Source organism: Gobius niger (assembly GCF_951799975.1).
Source record: "Gobius niger genome assembly, chromosome: 3".
Classification (NCBI taxonomy): Eukaryota; Metazoa; Chordata; class Actinopteri; order Gobiiformes; family Gobiidae; genus Gobius; species Gobius niger.
Window position 1 is genome coordinate 1,458,639 of NC_136854.1, and position 17,827 is coordinate 1,476,465.

The 17,827-nt window shown below is 39.0% G+C and overlaps 1 protein-coding gene across 1 annotated transcript; it reads left to right on the forward strand.

The window, feature by feature from the left end:
• Positions 1–6,041: 6,041 nt before the first annotated feature.
• On the forward strand, positions 6,042–13,808 carry rrp36 (ribosomal RNA processing 36; the record flags this gene model as incomplete). Its single annotated transcript, XM_079552836.1, has 7 exons — positions 6,042–6,228; positions 7,182–7,314; positions 7,395–7,461; positions 7,582–7,686; positions 9,418–9,492; positions 10,451–10,568; positions 13,593–13,808. Coding segments are annotated over 7 exons (846 nt in total), but the record flags the coding sequence as incomplete, so codon positions are not given.
• Between the last annotated feature and the right edge of the window lie 4,019 nt (positions 13,809–17,827).

Genomic DNA, 17,827 nt, shown 5'->3' on the forward strand with positions numbered 1-17,827 from the left:
AAAATGACCAAAAAAATGACAAAAAAATGACAAAAATTTGATTAAAAAATGACAAAAAAATGATAAAAATTTGATTAAAAAAATGACAAAAATTTGACAAAAAAAATTAAAAAATGTGAGAAAAAATGTGACAAATATGTGACAAAAATGAGTTGAATACCCAACAAAAAAATGCTGGAAAAATATCTGATGACTTGAGGAAAAAGCTCCTCTCGGTTCAGGCGGGAGTTAAGAGGTTAAACAGAAGCGACAGACTGTAAACTACAATAAATAAATACATTACAATAAAAAAAATACAAAATATAAAATGAATGAATCAAAGTAGTTAAACGTCTTCCGCCTTAACCGAGTGCATTTTCTCCAGTTCTTCTTTGCCCAAATCTAAAAGCTTCTGGACTGGAGTTTCAAATGAGCTCACGCCTCATTTGAAAGCTAAGACCAACAAAACTCATTATCTGTCTCGTCTCTTTTGTTGCATTGTCAAAGAGTTTTTAGATTTGGGTAAAGTCAGAGTTGTGATCTGCACGTTTCTGTAGTTTGTCGTTCTGAGAGATTCTTTGTTTCTTCTGGACCAGAGGCTCAGTTCATCATCACCACATTCTTCTTCTTTGAAAATAATTAATAAAAACAATATATTTTTATTTATTTCAGACGGAATCTGCCTAAACTCTTAATCTGTTTTTACACTCAGCAAATAAATAAACAAAATTATGACCTTCTAGTGCAACATTTCGCAGAATTTCCCTGATCCTCCTCTTCCACACGGGGGCGGTAGTTCCCTCTCCTCTCGTGCGCGTAAACAACCGTAGAAGAAGTCCTATCCAACATGGCGACACGTGGAGCGCGGCTCTGCTCCAAAATACGGCTCTAACTCCTGTTTGTTGTTCTTTAAATCGTCTTAAACTGATCACGAGGAAAGAAAACGCGTTCGGGAGTTTATCCTGTTTGTAAACAGAGCGTGACTCTGACGCAAAACGACGAAACTACGTTCACGAGGAGACTCCGCGAGAATTCTTCCAACTTTAAGGTTTGTCTGTTTACACTCTTGCCCTTTTTTATTGTCTTTACTAATTTAAGGTGTTTCGAAACTCGCCCGGATGTTGTGTGTCATTCGGCTGTAAAACATCTCATAGGTTTGAACTGTTTGGTTCTTTTATTGGGCTTAAACCTTGGAGAGCTTTGCGTTGTTTACCTGGTACAAAGCTCGACAATTCCTACAAAAGTCGATCTGTTTATGTCATAATAGTTTGGGATGATAAGTCTTTGCTCGTCCTGATTTCAGCGGCATCATGGCCTTAAATTCGGCATAAACTTTGCTCTCATGACTGCGAAGTTATTCGGTTATTTGGGGGGTTTCCTGTTAGCATTAGCATTAGCATTAGCCTGGTGTTTTGACTTTCCCTCTGAACCTTTCTGACACTGATTATGAGTTTTCTGGAAGTTTAACATGATTATGATGTGTTTTGCTGGATTACAGAAAAATAAGAGCAGGAATATGATAAAGTATGTTTTCTTACAGTCCAGAATTTCCCAAAGCTAAAGTCTAACTCTAATGTTTGTTAACCCAACTATGTGACTTAGATTGGTTCTTATTTAAGCATTTATTTATTATCGTTGGCCATAATATTGACAGTTTATTGTAATGCCATTAGATTATAAGAAATCCAAATCATTATTGTGTTTAGTTCTGGTTTGTAATCACTAAATAAAGTTCGGGAATGTCCACAGTTACCATGGAGATCCGCCATCTTTGCAGCTGTTAGCATACATTTCCATTGACTAACATTGGCGAAAAACAGTATAAAAAGTGGGGAAAAAAACAGTAAATCAGCTCCGTTAGCTGCTGAGTTACTGCTGGTAAAAACATCTAACTCACTGTGGTGTCCAAGTGTTTTAATGTGAACAATAACTCCAGTATTTTAACTTTTAAAATCTCCATTAGTTTACAATGGCTGCTAATCCCATAATGCTTAGCGATATGACGTCACATTCAAGTTCAAGTTCAAATTTATTCGGCGTTATTACAGACACAATAATAACAACAACAGCAAAGTATTCAATGCTGAATAGGAGCGTGAGGAAGACATTGTCTTATAAATTTCATGCCCCTTTTTTTCCCCCAAAAATCTGAGCTGGCTCTGAACAGACGCCTATATCAAGGTACAATAATACTTTACATCAAAATCAATGACTGTTTCAAATTAGTCAAACATTGGCTCTTATGTTTCGTTGCCTTCGTATTTTCCAAGTACTTTTTTTTTTATACATTTCATTAAATTGAGTGATTGTGTTACATGATTTTTGAACAGTGTCCAAAGTATTCCATAAACTGATCCCTTTTACAAGAAACCCCTTTAGTTTTTGTGAAGTGTGTGAATACGGTTCCCAGAAATTGCCCTTTCTTCTGTTGTTACTCTCTGTGATTAACATACATTTGTTTTGAATATGTATTGGCACCAACTTATTTTTCACTCTCCACATAATTTGTAGTATTTTAAATTTGACCAATTCATTAAATTTCAAGGTCTGCAGTTTTATAAACAGTTTGTTTGTGTCTCGTGGACCTTTGAGAGTCACAGTTTTCTTCTGGAGTAAGAACAACCTTTCTGTATAACTGGTGCCTGCATTTCCCCACACTTCAATACAGTCTGTTATTTTGTCACATTTTTGTCATTTTTTCGTCAATTTTTTTAATCAATTTTTTTTCATTGTTTTGTCACATTTTTGTCATTTTTTGTCACATTTTTTTCATTTTTTGTAACATTTTTTCCATTTTTTGTAACATTTTTATCACATTTTTGTCACATTTTTGTCACATTTTGTAATTTTTGGGTCATTTTTTGTCACATTTTTTCGTCAATTTTTTTAATCAAATTTTTGTCATTTTTTTGTCACATTTTTTTATCACATTTTTTTCATTTTTTTGTCACATTTTTTGTCAAAGTTTTCTCACTTTTTTTGCCACATTTCTATCATTGTTTTCGTCTCAATTTTGTTGCTATTTTCCCACCTTTTTTCCAGAAGCTTTTGGATTGGGGTAAAGCCAAACTGGAGAAAATGTGCTCGGTTCAGGCGGGAGTTAAGGGGTTAATAGAGTTCTGTGCTTTTTTTTAATTTCCTTTCGTCACCTATGTTTCCAGAAATAACAAATATAGGGATTATATGAATGGAACAGATGGAGTAGAAACAGTTGAGGAGAGAATCTGAGCCTCCCTGTTGTTTTGAACGTGTTTGTCATTTTTTTGGCCATTTTTTTTTGTCTTTTTTCTCACTTTTTTTTTTTTTCATTTTTTCTGCAATTTTTGTCCTTTTGCTACATTTTTGTCCTTTTTTTGTCAATTTCTTGTGACATTTTTGTGACATTTTTGCCACTTTTTCATCAATTTCTCGTCAGAAACACCTGGCTGGAGGACTATTGTACATGTTTTTAGTGGCGGGGGAAACCGGGGTAACATGCAAACTCCACAGAAAGGGCGCGTCCACATTTTTGTCATTTTTTCGTCAGGTTTTTTTATCACATTTTTTTCATTTTTCGTCAATTTTTTAATCAAATTTTGTGTCATTTTTTGCTACATTTTGGTAATTTTTTTGTCACATTTTTGTCATTTTTTGTAACATTTTTATCACATTTTTTGTCACATTTTTGTCATTTTTTCGTCAATTTTTTTAATCAATTTTTTGTCATTTTTTTGTCACATTTTTTTCAGTTTTTGTAACATTTTTTTCATTTTTTGTAACATTTTTTTCATTTTTTGTAACATTTTTATCACATTTTTGTCACATTTTTGTCACATTTTGTAATTTTTGGGTCATTTTTTGTCACATTTTTTCGTCAATTTTTTTAATCAAATTTTTGTCATTTTTTTGTCACATTTTTTTGTCACATTTTTTTATCACATTTTTTTCATTTTTTTGTCACATTTTTGTCATTTTTTGTCAAAGTTTTCTCACTTTTTTGCCACATTTCTATCATTGTTTTCGTCTCAGTTCTGTCTCTATTTTCTCACCTTTTTTCCAGAAGCTTTTGGATTGGGGTAAAGCCAAACTGGAGAAAATGTGCTCGGTTCAGGCGGGAGTTAAGGGGTTAATAGAGTTCTGTGCTTTTTTTTAATTTCCTTTCGTCACCTATGTTTCCAGAAATAACAAATATAGGGATTATATGAATGGAACAGATGGAGTAGAAACAGTTGAGGAGAGAATCTGAGCCTCCCTGTTGTTTTGAACGTGTTTGTCATTTTTTTGGCCATTTTTTTTTGTCTTTTTTCTCACTTTTTTTTTTTTTCATTTTTTCTGCAATTTTTGTCCTTTTGCTACATTTTTGTCCTTTTTTTGTCAATTTCTTGTGACATTTTTGTGACATTTTTGCCACTTTTTCATCAATTTCTCGTCAGAAACACCTGGCTGGAGGACTATTGTACATGTTTTTAGTGGCGGGGGAAACCGGGGTAACATGCAAACTCCACAGAAAGGGCGCGTCCACATTTTTGTCATTTTTTCGTCAGGTTTTTTTATCACATTTTTTTCATTTTTCGTCAATTTTTTAATCAAATTTTGTGTCATTTTTTGCTACATTTTGGTAATTTTTTTGTCACATTTTTGTCATTTTTTGTAACATTTTTATCACATTTTTTGTCACATTTTTGTCATTTTTTCGTCAATTTTTTTAATCAATTTTTTGTCATTTTTTTGTCACATTTTTTTCAGTTTTTGTAACATTTTTTTCATTTTTTGTAACATTTTTTTCATTTTTTGTAACATTTTTATCACATTTTTGTCACATTTTTGTCACATTTTGTAATTTTTGGGTCATTTTTTGTCACATTTTTTCGTCAATTTTTTTAATCAAATTTTTGTCATTTTTTTGTCACATTTTTTTGTCACATTTTTTTATCACATTTTTTTCATTTTTTTGTCACATTTTTGTCATTTTTTGTCAAAGTTTTCTCACTTTTTTGCCACATTTCTATCATTGTTTTCGTCTCAGTTCTGTCTCTATTTTCTCACCTTTTTTCCAGAAGCTTTTGGATTGGGGTAAAGCCAAACTGGAGAAAATGTGCTCGGTTCAGGCGGGAGTTAAGGGGTTAATAGAGTTCTGTGCTTTTTTTTAATTTCCTTTCGTCACCTATGTTTCCAGAAATAACAAATATAGGGATTATATGAATGGAACAGATGGAGTAGAAACAGTTGAGGAGAGAATCTGAGCCTCCCTGTTGTTTTGAACGTGTTTTTGTCATTTTTTTTGTCATTTAAAAAAAAAAAATTGTCATATTTTGTCACATTTTTGTCATTGTTTTGGCCTTTTTTTTTGGTATTTTTTCTCACTTTTTTTTTTTCATTTTTTCTGCAATTTTTGTCTTTTTGCTACATTTTTGTCATTTTTTTGTCAATTTCTTGTGACATTTTTGCCACTTTTTCATCAATTTCTCGTCAGAAACACCTGGCTGGAGGCCTATTGTACATGTTTTTAGTGGCGGGGGAAACCGGGGTAACATGCAAACTCCACAGAGAGGGCGCGTCCAGGTGGGAATCGAACCCAGAACCTGTGCCTTGTTAAAGTGCATAATGACAGATTATATTCAAGATTTTGCTAAAGATTGTTCCCAGTTTTCTTCAGTTTGACCATTTTTGTGATGTTTTTTAGTTTCACTTCCTTATTGGACACTGACAGGAAGTGACATAGATGAAGGCAATGTTAAACTGTTGCCGTGCCGACCATGTTAAGTCAATGGGAAATGAGTCGAACTGAACTGTACCTTTATCGATGTCAGACCTGAGCCTGCTCGGAGTCTGAATCTTGTGTTTAGTTTAGTTTCCTCTCTTCAGATCCAGACGAGCTCAGGATGAAGAAGAAGCAGAACCTCGAGTCGAGCAGCGACGACGACTCGGACGCAGAGAGAAACTTCGCTCTTTTCGCAGAGAAACGAGAGGCGGGAGCTGCAGGAACGAGTGCAGCGTCTGACCAGCAGGAGGCGGAGTCAGAGGGGGAGGAGGAGGAGTCCGGTGCTGAAGGGGAGGAGTCAGAGGAGGAGGGGGAGGAGGCAGAAGAGGAGGAGTCAGAGGAGGAGGCAAAAGAAGAGGGAGAAGAGTCAGAGAAGGAGGGGGAGGAGTCAGACAAGGAGGAGGCGGAGTCTGGAACTGAAGAGGAGGAGTCTGAGGAGGGAGAGTCTCGTGAAGCTGAGGCCGACGAAGGCAACAACGAGCTCCGAACCAGTGAAGACGTTCAGAAAGGTTTGTTCTAATGTTTAACCTCTTAACTCCCGCCTGAACCGAGAGGAACTTTTTCCTCACGTCATCACATTGTTTTCCCCATCAGTTTTTTGTTGGGGATTCAACTCATTTTTGTAACTTTTTTGTCATTTTTTTGTCATTTTTTCTCACATTTTTGTCATTTTTTTGTCACATTTTTGAAATTTTTTTGGTCATTTTTTATCAGATTTTCGTCATTTTTTTGCTGCATTTTGGCCATTTTTTTTCATATTTTTTTTATAATTTTTTGTCACATTTTTATCAATTTTTTTTCATATTTGTGTCATTTTTTGTCATTTTTTTGTCTATTTTTTTTATCAAATTCTTGTCATTTTTTGCTACATTTTTGTAATTTTTTTGTCCCTTTTTTGTAATTTTTGTCATTTTTTTGTCAATTTTTTTGTCAATTTTTTGTCAATTTCTTGTGACTTTTTGCCACTTTTTCATCAATTTTTCATCACTTTTTTTGTCACATTTTTGTAATTTTTTTGTCCATTTTTATCAAATTTTTGTCACATTTTTGTCATTTTTTTCAGTTTTTTCGTACATTTTTTATCAATTTTTTTCACATTGTTTGTAATTATTTTGTCATTTTTTTGTCGTTTTTTATCACATTTTTGTCATTTTTTTGCTGCATTTTGGTCATTTTTAGTCAAATTTTTATCAATTTTTTTCATATTTTTTGTCATTTTTTGGTCTTTTTTTGTTATTTTTTCATCAATTTTTCGTCACTTTTTTTGGATTGGGGTAAAGCCAAACTGGAGAAAATGTGCTCGGTTCAGGTGGGAGTTAAGGAGTTAATGGAGTTCTGTGCTTTTTTATTTCCTTTCGTCACCTATGTTTCCAGAAATAACAAACATAAGGAAGGAGAGAATTGCGATTGTCTCTGAGCCTCCTTGTTGTTTTGAACGTGTTGCTGTGTGTCTCTCCCTCAGAACTGTCCCACATGTCGTTCGAGGACGTCCTGAAGCTGCAGAACAAAGTGGGAACGAAGGTTTACAACAAAGTCAAACACGGCGGCGAGACGGAGCCGAGCGGCGGCCGCAGGAAGCGCCTCAACAAGAACCGGTGAGGACGAGGATCCTGAACCTCACAGTGAAAACAGCCTCAATAATAATAATAATAATCGTGTCTGTGCCGTGTTTCAGGCCGATGGAGGTGTCGGCGAAGAGGCCGGCGCCGTTCCTGCGTCAGGTCGTGTCTGTGAAGAAAACAGTGAGTTTCTCTCAGCTTTGTGGTTTTAGCCTCTGAGCACCTTCAGTTAGAGCAGCTCAGCATGTCTCGTATTACAGATGTTTCAAACACAGATGTCTCAGTCTGGTCTGCTCGTTTCAGACGCTGAGAGACCCCAGGTTCGACGACCTCTCCGGAGAATACAAGCCCGACATCTTTGAGAAAACCTACAGCTTCATCAACGACATCAGGCACAAGGAGAAAGAGGTGAAGTTCAGGAACACGCCCTAAAGTCAGAGAAACATCCACAAATATAAGTAAGGATTAAACACCTCGGAGCCGCATTAGACGGTTCTAACGCCCGACACAGTGTTGTTCCTCCTGCATTATAACGTCTAACGCGGCTCCTCGTTGTTTAATCCGCTTATACCAGGGTCCCACAAACCTAACATTTATAATAAATGTGTTTTTCATTGACTAAAGTCTCTAAATCTGCCAGACTACGGGACTATTTTGTGTGGGTTATTAGCCGGTCACTGAAGGCTGGTCTCAGAGCGAGTCATTCTCGGCAGCTATTACGAGGATCTCAGTCAGGCTCAACGACACAACATCAGCACAGAATCACAACACAACAGGACTAACCCGGAAACACTTTTCCCTGGAAGGAAACACCGATATGCGGCACTCGTGGGCAGGAGTTATTTACCTTTTACAAGGTTTAACCTGAAGCTAAAGCTAGCTAGCTCAACCAGCTCAACTGTTTATGGAAACAGCTGCGGTGGAGTCGCTCACACCTGGGCCCCCCCAACTCAAACTTTTATGTTTGACTTTACTAATCCAGACAAATATGCTTCAATGCAGGATCATTTTATGTACGCCTGAAAATGATGAATAGCCTTAACCGTTTAAAATAGAAATGTAAAGCTCATATGTTATTAACAGTAGCTAACCTAGCTGCTCACTCCTCTACAAACATTTAGCAAACACTAAATCCATCTCATACGTTCCTGTCAGTCACTAATTACGCCTTTATCTGATTCAGCTGTGTCATGGAGCCGTGCCAGGGAGCTAAACATTGGAACTCTTTGCCTCCTGAGCTGAAACAGGACTTAGATCTGGGGGCTTTTAAAAATGAACTAAAACGTGTTTTAAAAAGAGATCAAGTCTGCAATCATTTTTAGTCTGCACTCAATGCACTTCCTTTGTGTAATGTCAGAATTATTTAATTAATGTTACTGTAAATGTATTTTTTGTACTTTGTGTGAATTTGAAAAGCCCTTCTCGGGACGGACATTGCAAATTAGCCTTGGCTATAAATGTTGTAGTGTGCTACATGTTTATTGTTCACACATGTCCCTATCAAATAAATAAATAAAATAAAAAATAAATAAAATGTGTTGCTATGGCGACAGCGGAGCGATATCCCAGTGATTTAACTACCGGACTACGTGTGCGGTTATACCACAATAATGCACCAGCCAATAAGAATCCAGTATTCACCCAGACCATGGTATAATAATATATATTATAATATAATAATGTGAGACCTTTGCCAGCGTTTACATTCATACATGAGCACAGAACTCACTACTTTAACTCTTCACTGCAAATCAGAGGCTTCCACTGCCAGAGGTTTTTTCAATGTCAACACCAAACCCACCAAAGCAAAGATCAGACTCTCTCCTTTCATCTTAAAAAAAACAGATTGTTTGTGCCTTTTTCCATTCTTTAGTAGTATCTTCTGTAGAAAATAGATGAAATCACCCAGTGCTGGTTTCTGACAAAAAAGCAGAGAAAACGAGCAGAACAGTGACTTTGACGCTAATATTTCTTGCTTTAGTGACGCCTCAAACATCTGGACAGTGGTTTCCATCTATAAAACTGAAGCTCTCGTGTTCTTCTCTCACATGAGGGAAAAGGAAAAGAACTGCTTCTCTCTCGTGTGCGCTGTGATGACTCTCTTTCCTCTGACTGTAACGGCGTTTGTTCTTTTTGCAGCTCATCAAGAAAAAGATGATGAAAACCAAAAGTGAGAAACACAAGGAGAAGCTGCAGTTCCTGGTGAAGAGAATGGTACGTCTTTATAAACCCATGTTTTCCCTGCTGATGGAACCGTCTCCGTGGCTGCGTAATACATTCCATTCAGAAACCCTACCGGAAACGCTGTGCAGGTCCATGAAACTGTGTTGTTGAGTTCCAGGTCTTTGTTCTGCTCGTAGGACGTGTTTTACCCCTTAACTCCCACGCCTGAACCCAGCACATTTTCTCCAGTTTGGCTTTACCCCAATCCAAAAGCTTCTGGAAAAAGGTGTGGAAATAGCGACAAAACTGAGACGAAAACAAGGATGGAAATTGGGGGGAAAATGTGACAAAAATATGACAAAAAAGACCAAAAAAAGACCAAAAAAATGGCAAAAATGTGATAAAAAATGGATGAAAAAATGACAAAAATATGACAAAAAATGTGACAAAAATGGACGAAAAAATTACAAATATATGACAAAAAATGACAAAAATTGACGAAAAAATGACAAAAATTGACGAAAAAATGACAAAAATATGACCAAAAAATGACAAAAACATGACCAAAAAATGACAAAAGAAAGACAAAATGGACGGAAAAAAATGGACGGAAAAAATGGACAAAAAAAGGACAAAAATATGACAAAAAATGACAAAAACATGACCAAAAAATGACAAAAATGGACAAAAAAATGACAAAAATATGACCAAAAAATGACAAAAAAAAGACAAAATGGACGAAAAATTTGACAAAAATGGACGAAAAAATGACAAAAAAATGACAAAAAAAAGAAGAAAAAAATGTGACGAAAATCTGACAAAAAATGACGAGAAAAAAAAGACAAAAAATGTGCTAAAAAATGGATGAAAAACTGACAAAAAAGCTGAAAAAGATTCAAAAATGAGTTGAATACCCAACAAAAAAATGATGGAAAAAAAATCTGATGTGATGAAAAAGATCCTCTCGGTTCAGGCGGGAGTTAAGAGGTCAACTGTTTGTAATCCACAGGAGAACCAGGAGAGGGCGAGACTGAGCCGAGAGCAGCAGAGAAACCGAGAGCTGGAGTTCAAGAGGGCGCAGCGAGAACGAGCCAATCAGGGACAAGCGCCGCGTTTCATCAAGAACTGTGAGTCTGGGGTTAAACCTGGGATGTGGCGAGGGTTTAGTTTGGTTCTGAGGGTTTAGTTTGGTTCCGCGGGTTTAGTTTGGTTCCGCGGGTTTAGTTTGGTTCTGAGGGTTTAGTTTGGTTCCGCGGGTTTAGTTTGGTTCTGAGGGTTTAGTTTGGTTCTGAGGGTCTAGTTTGGTTCTGAGGGTTTAGTTTGGTTCCGAGGGTTTAGTTTGGTTCTGAGGGTTTAGTTTGGTTCTGAGGGTTTAGTTTGGTTCTGAGGGTCTAGTTTGGTTCCGAGGGTTTAGTTTGTTTCCGTCGGTTTAGTTTAGTTCTGAGGGTTAGTTTGGTTCTGAGGGTTAGTTTAGTTCTGAGGGTTTAGTTTGTTTCTGAGGGTTTAGTTTGGTTCTGAGGGTTTAGTTTGGTTCCGAGGGTTTAGTTTGGTTCCGCGGGTTTAGTTTGGTTCTGAGGGTTTAGTTTGGTTCCGCGGGTTTAGTTTGGTTCTGAGGGTTTAGTTTGGTTCCGCGGGTTTAGTTTGGTTCTGAGGGTCTAGTTTGGTTCCGCGGGTTTAGTTTGGTTCTGAGGGTTTAGTTTGGTTCTAGTTTGGTTCCGCGGGTTTAGTTTGGTTCTGAGGGTTTAGTTTGGTTCTAGTTTGGTTCTGAGGGTTTAGTTTGGTTCTGAGGGTTTAGTTTGGTTCTGAGGGTTCAGTTTGGTTCTGCGGGTTTAGTTTGGTTCTGAGGGTTTAGTTTGGTTCTGAGGGTTTAGTTTGGTTCTGAGGGTTTAGTTTGGTTCTGAGGGTTTAGTTTGGTTCTGAGGGTCTAGTTTGGTTCCGAGGGTTTAGTTTGTTTCCGTCTGTTTAGTTTAGTTCTGAGGGGTTAGTTTAGTTCTGAGGGTTTAGTTTGGTTCTGAGGGTTTAGTTTGGTTCTGAGGGTTTAGTTTGGTTCTGAGGGTTTAGTTTGGTTCTGAGGGTTTAGTTTGGTTCTGAGGGTTTAGTTTGGTTCTGAGGGTTTAGTTTGGTTCTGAGGGTCTAGTTTGGTTCTGAGGGTTTAGTTTAGTTCTGAGGGGTTAGTTTAGTTCTGAGGGTTTAGTTTGGTTCTGAGGGTTTAGTTTGGTTCTGAGGGTTTAGTTCTGAGGGTTTAGTTTGGTTCTGAGGGTTTAGTTTGGTTCTGAGGGTTTAGTTTGGTTCTGAGGGTTTAGTTTGGTTCTAGTTTGGTTCTGAGGGTTTAGTTTGGTTCTGAGGGTTTAGTTTGGTTCTCAGGGTTTAGTTCTGAGGGTTTAGTTTGGTTCTGAGGGTTTAGTTTGGTTCTGAGGGTTTAGTTTGGTTCTGAGGGTTTAGTTTGGTTCCGAGGGTTTAGTTTGGCTCTGAGGGTTTAGTTTGGCTCTGAGGGTTTAGTTTGGCTCTGAGGGTTTAGTTTGGCTCTGAGGGTTTAGTTTGGCTCTGAGGGTTTAGTTTGGTTCTGAGGGTTTAGTTTGGCTCTGAGGGTTTAGTTTGGCTCTGAGGGTTTAGTTTGGCTCTGAGGGTTTAGTTTGGCTCTGAGGGTTTAGTTTGGTTCTGAGGGTTTAGTTTGGCTCTGAGGGTTTAGTTTGGTTCTGAGGGTTTAGTTTGGTTCTGAGGGTTTAGTTTGGTTCTGAGGGTTTAGTTTGGTTCTGAGGGTTTAGTTTGGTTCTGAGGGTCTAGTTTGGTTCTGAGGGTTTAGTTTGGTTCTGAGGGTTTAGTTTGGTTCTAGTTTGGTTCTGAGGGTTTAGTTTGGTTCTGAGGGTTTAGTTTGGTTCTGAGGGTTTAGTTTGGTTCTGAGGGTTTAGTTTGGTTCTGAGGGTTTAGTTCTGAGGGTTTAGTTTGGTTCTGAGGGTTTAGTTTGGTTCTGAGGGTTTAGTTTGGTTCTGAGGGTTTAGTTTGGTTCTGAGGGTTTAGTTTGGTTCTGAGGGTTTAGTTTGGCTCTGAGGGTTTAGTTTGGCTCTGAGGGTTTAGTTTGGTTCTGAGGGTTTAGTTTGGTTCCGAGGGTTTAGTTTGGTTCAGAGGGTTTAGTTTGGCTCCGAGGGTTTAGTTTGGTTCTGAGGGTTTAGTTTGGCTCTGAGGGTTTAGTTTGGTTCTGAGGGTTTAGTTTGGTTCTGAGGGTTTAGTTTGGTTCAGAGGGTTTAGTTTGGTTCCGAGGGTTTAGTTTGGTTCTGAGGGTTTAATTTGGTTCTGAGAGTTTAGTTTGGTTCCGAGGGTTTAGTTTGGTTCTGAGGGTTTAGTTTGGTTCTGAGGGTTTAGTTTGGTTCCGAGGGTTTAGTTTGTTTCCGTCGGTTTAGTTTAGTTCTGAGGGTTTAGTTTGGTTCTAGTTTGGTTCTGAGGGTTTAGTTTGGTTCTGAGGGTTTAGTTTGGTTCTAGTTTGGTTCTGAGGGTTTAGTTTGGTTCTGAGGGTCTAGTTTGGTTCTGAGGGTTTAGTTTGGTTCTGAGGGTTTAGTTTGGTTCTGAGGGTTTAGTTTGGTTCTAGTTTGGTTCTGAGGGTTTAGTTTGGTTCTGAGGGTTTAGTTTGGTTCTAGTTTGGTTCTGAGGGTTTAGTTTGGTTCTGAGGGTTTAGTTTGGTTCTGAGGGTTTAGTTTGGCTCTGAGGGTTTAGTTTGGTTCTGAGGGTTTAGTTTGGCTCTGAGGGTTTAGTTTGGTTCTGAGGGTTTAGTTTGGTTCTGAGGGTTTAGTTTGGTTCCGAGGGTTTAGTTTGGTCCTGAGGGTTTAGTTTGGTTCTGAGGGTTTAGTTTGGTTCTGAGGGTTTAGTTTGGTTCTGAGGGTTTAGTTTGGTTCTGAGGGTTTAGTTTGGTCCTGAGGGTTTAGTTTGGTCCTGAGGGTTTAGTTTGGTTCTGAGGGTTTAGTTTGGTTCTGAGGGTTTAGTTTGGTCCTGAGGGTTTAGTTTGGTCCTGAGGGTTTAGTTTGGTTCTGAGGGTTTAGTTTGGTTCTGAGGGTTTAGTTTGGTTCTGAGGGTTTAGTTTGGTTCCGAGGGTTTAGTTTGGTTCTGAGGGTCTAGTTTGGTTCTTTGCGTTCCTGTAAATATGATCTTATCTCTTCCAGCGGAGAAGAAGAAGCTGCAGTTGTTGGAGAAATACGACGGCCTGAAGAAGAGCGGGAAACTGGACCAGTTCCTGACCAAAAAGAGGAAGAGGAACGCCGGGAAAGACCGGAGGAAACTGCCCACACAGACGCACTCGAACGCATCGCGAGGCTTTCACTGAACACTGGAAGAACATGTGGGGTTTTTATTCAAGGCGGACGTTTTTAAACCATTTTGGAGCCAATTTGAACAGTTTTCAGCACAAGTAATTGAAAGGAATTTGGTGAAAACACAGATTTTCCCTGATGTTTTGTCGTGACGAGCCGGAGATTTATCCAGGAAGTAAATTAACTCCATCATGGCTGTGTCGCTCCCTGGTCTTTCCCACGCTTATTCATTCACAAATACTGACGTGTTTCTGTATCTGCTCGATCCACTTTCAAAACATCCCTGAAGCTCAGTCTTCATGAATGTACTTGTTGTGTTTTTTGTTCATAAAATAAAGTTTAAGATGGAATGAACAATTTGGAATTTTGAGTATAATGAAGTAATGATGAAGTTGGTTCTGAAAGGTTTGAGATGATTTCACAAAGGCATTAAATCAAATTTTATCTGGAAATAGACACCGGAATAAAAGTCAAGTACTATCAAAAATAAAACATAACGGATGGAAACACATTGCAGGTTTTTCTAAAAACGTTTTGCTCAAAAGTGTCGTGTTGTGTCCAGTTTGCGTTGAATTATTTCATCATTCATTTGTATAGAAATTATAAATGCTAAGGATTTTTTCCCTGCATGTGTTATTAAAGATATTATGGCACTAAAAATAATTGAATGTGTCTTGCTGCGACCTGTATGAACCCTGTATAAATTTGCTAGTGCAACGGAGATGAAATAGTTGATGAAAGACTCCTAAAGGTGCGTACACACCAAACGTGCGTCCACGCCCCATCTGCCTCTTGTTGGTCGCCAAACGACGCCGCTTCACACACTTCACACTCGCGACAAACGCCTGTTAGCTGGCGCGTGAAGTTTTGCAGGCGTCAGACATAGGAGGCGTGTCTGGCCACCGGTTGTTGACTCAGGGCGCACTCACACTTGACATCCGAACCTGCCACTCTCCAGCTCGTTTGAGGAAAGGCCTGGATGCCCCGAACGGCCCGCGCTCACACTTACACAAACGAACCGAGCCGTGGCCGAACACGAGGAGTTGTTTACAAGTGCACGTGAGTAGCAACAGCGCAACATAATGCGGAAGAAAAAAAAACCTAAGCAGCTGCGTGAGATAATGTCTACTATGAGCCCTGTCAAATCTCTTCACTCCACTTTTCTTTGCATTTTACTACAGTTCAACAAAAAGGGCTATGGTGAATAATAGTCGATTTTAATAAAGCAGAGAAATAGAGAAGTGTTCGTCCCTCTGTCCCGCTCAGCTTAGCAACCGAGCCGCGCTCTGGCCCCCCTCCTCCAAGCGGGCCAAAGTCCGGAACCGAGTCCGACTCGGGCATGGTTTGATTGTACTCACACTGCACAAACGAACCGCGCAGAAGGGGCTTCCAGCGCTTGGGCGCGGCTCGGATGGACAAGTGTGAGTGCGCCCTTAAAGTCCCGGGCCATGTTCGATGACCTGCTGTCACACATTGGGACACAGGCGCTCCTGGCTCATGTTGGCCCCTTCTTGAAAGAAGGAGGAGGTGTCCCTCAAACTCTTCCACTTATTTTTGCACACCTCCGCTGAAAAAATCTATATATTTTTTACAATGTGTTCACTAATATTACAGTTACTGTATGTTTCCAACATGCAAATGAAGTGGTATTTGATGGTTACACATGGTTACACAGGGCAGGTTCATTAAAATTGACACACAAAAAAATGCTTTGTTAGTACAAGATATTACCTCACGACGATCAGCTTGTCCTCCATGTTGCAGTAACAGGTGACGCCTGAGCCCAGTCAGCATCCCTGATTGGTTAACAAGGCATAAATGAACGCACGTGTGGATTGGATTACTTGAGTGCATGAAGCAGTGGGCGTGGCCTCCCTGTTCGCTCACCGCGCTGTTCTCCCTGGCTTTCACGCGCGTCCTTCCTCATTCACTCGCGTTTGCTACGCTTAATACGCGCGGACAGCTTTGCTCGCATTTCGGAGCGCGTTGAAGCGCCTCTACATAGGGTTAACATGGAAGCTGGAGGCGTGGACGCTTTTGGTGTGTACGCACCTTCAATGATGTGCTTCACTAAACTAGTAGTCAGTGTTGGGCAAGTTATTTAAAAATGGTAATGCATTTTATATTAGTGATTACAGCTTTAAATATGTAATAAGTTTTGTATTACATATTACTGAGTTACACTACTTTGAGTTACTTTTGGCAAAATGTAAACTGAAAATAGTAAAAATGCCACTGAGCAAAAGTGCAGTAGGAGATTTCTTTTTCCTTCACTTTCCCCCATCTATGTGTTTTGTAAATGCAGATCTAATTCACCAGTGTCCAGCTTGACTCGGCAGGTTCAGGTTATTTGAGGGGAGTTTGGCATTTTTTCATTCGTGCATTAAAATGCACTTGTAACTTGAGTCACTTGAATTGTAATGACTAATATATTCCCGTATTCTATTTTTGTAACTCGTTACTTTTGTAATACGTTACCCCCAGCACTGCTGGTAGTTGGAAGATGCCTCCCTCAGGCGCGCGCTGCGTCCTCAGCAGCCGCGGTGACAGAAGCTCGAGGAGGAGGAAGGTACGAGAGCCCGCTCTACACTTGACTTTGATTTAAAGTTGTTTTAAAGCTGAGGTGTAAAGTTTTAAGCCCTTTCACGTGTGTATAAGAGCCACTAGAGTGTATATTGTGAAGCTCCACCGTGTTTATGTTGAAATGAAATGAAAAGGTAAGATAACTGTGACTGGACGGTTAGCGGACGTTAGCCTAGCATTTAGCTTACGCTAGCCTAGCATGCTAACCGGAGCAAATCTCTTGGAGCTTTTAGCCATGTTGTTATGCTATTTCCTTATCAAAAACACCCCAGAGTGGTTTGTGGCTTCATTCACGCAGCTCTCAGTAATCCTCCTGAATCCTGCTCTCTGAGGCTCCGCCCTCCTGCTCTCTGAGGCTCCGCCCTCTCCTGGTGAACGACTGAGTGTTCAGTTGTGTCGTAACAGCAGAACGGAAGTGCTCGACGTCTGTAATGTAATGTCTTAATTCTATGCTTACGGCCGGATTTTAATTTGTAAAACAGCGTTTTCATTATTTCTGTCGTAAGAGAGAAACAAAGAGAAAAAAAATAAATAAATAAAAAAAAATAAAAAAAAATGAAAGGATGTGCCCGAGGTGCTTCCAGGTCAGCTGAGGCCAAAACAAACACATCCCTGAGCGTCTGAACAGATCAGTCATGTTTGCGCTGCAGCTGAAGATGGAGCTCGTTATAACTGGACACACCTGTTCTTTATTCTTACCTAACGATAATGTCACGGAGAAAAAGAAGCGCGTTTGGCTACGAGGACGAGGAGTTTATTCAACCTTTTTCAGGAAGAGGCCACTCAGCTGTTTTTTTCTCTGGGATTCAGCGACTTTCACCAAAATATTGTTTTTCTGTGATTGTCACTGATGGATTGTTGGTTTGGTGAACCTTCGCCAGAATCAAAGTGGATTAACTTTTATAACCAACGCGAGTCCCATAATGTAAACAGCGATGGAGCAGAGGGTGAGTCAATCCAAACGCGGGTTAGCTTGTGTGTTAGCATATTAGCATGTGTGTTAGCATGTTAGCTTGTGTGTTAGCATATTAGCATGTGTGTTAGCCCTTTATGAAGCTGTGTTGCAGATGTCAACTCCGTATAACTGCATCGTGAAGTAACTTCACTTATTGCTGTTTATTTATATTACGGTAAAGTATGTGCGGAGAGAGGGGGCGAAGTTAACTGAATCGAAGCGTTGTGTCTTCCGGGTTCGAAAAATACCTCCAGAAAACACTTATATTTATCACAAAAATGAGTGCTCCATAGCGGTAGAGGTACGATATATCATATCAATATATACAATATATCATATACATGCCTATACTTAACTTTGGAATGGCTAAAATAGCATGATATAGCTCCTTTAAAATTGTTTCTTCTTTTCCCTGAACAGACCCGTGAGTGCAGTTGCCACACTCTAATGGAATATGATGTGTTCATTATTTATACCAGGTAAGTTAAATATGCAGTAAAAGCATTTTATTAATGTTTTTATACTTATAACTGAAGTCAACTGTAATAAC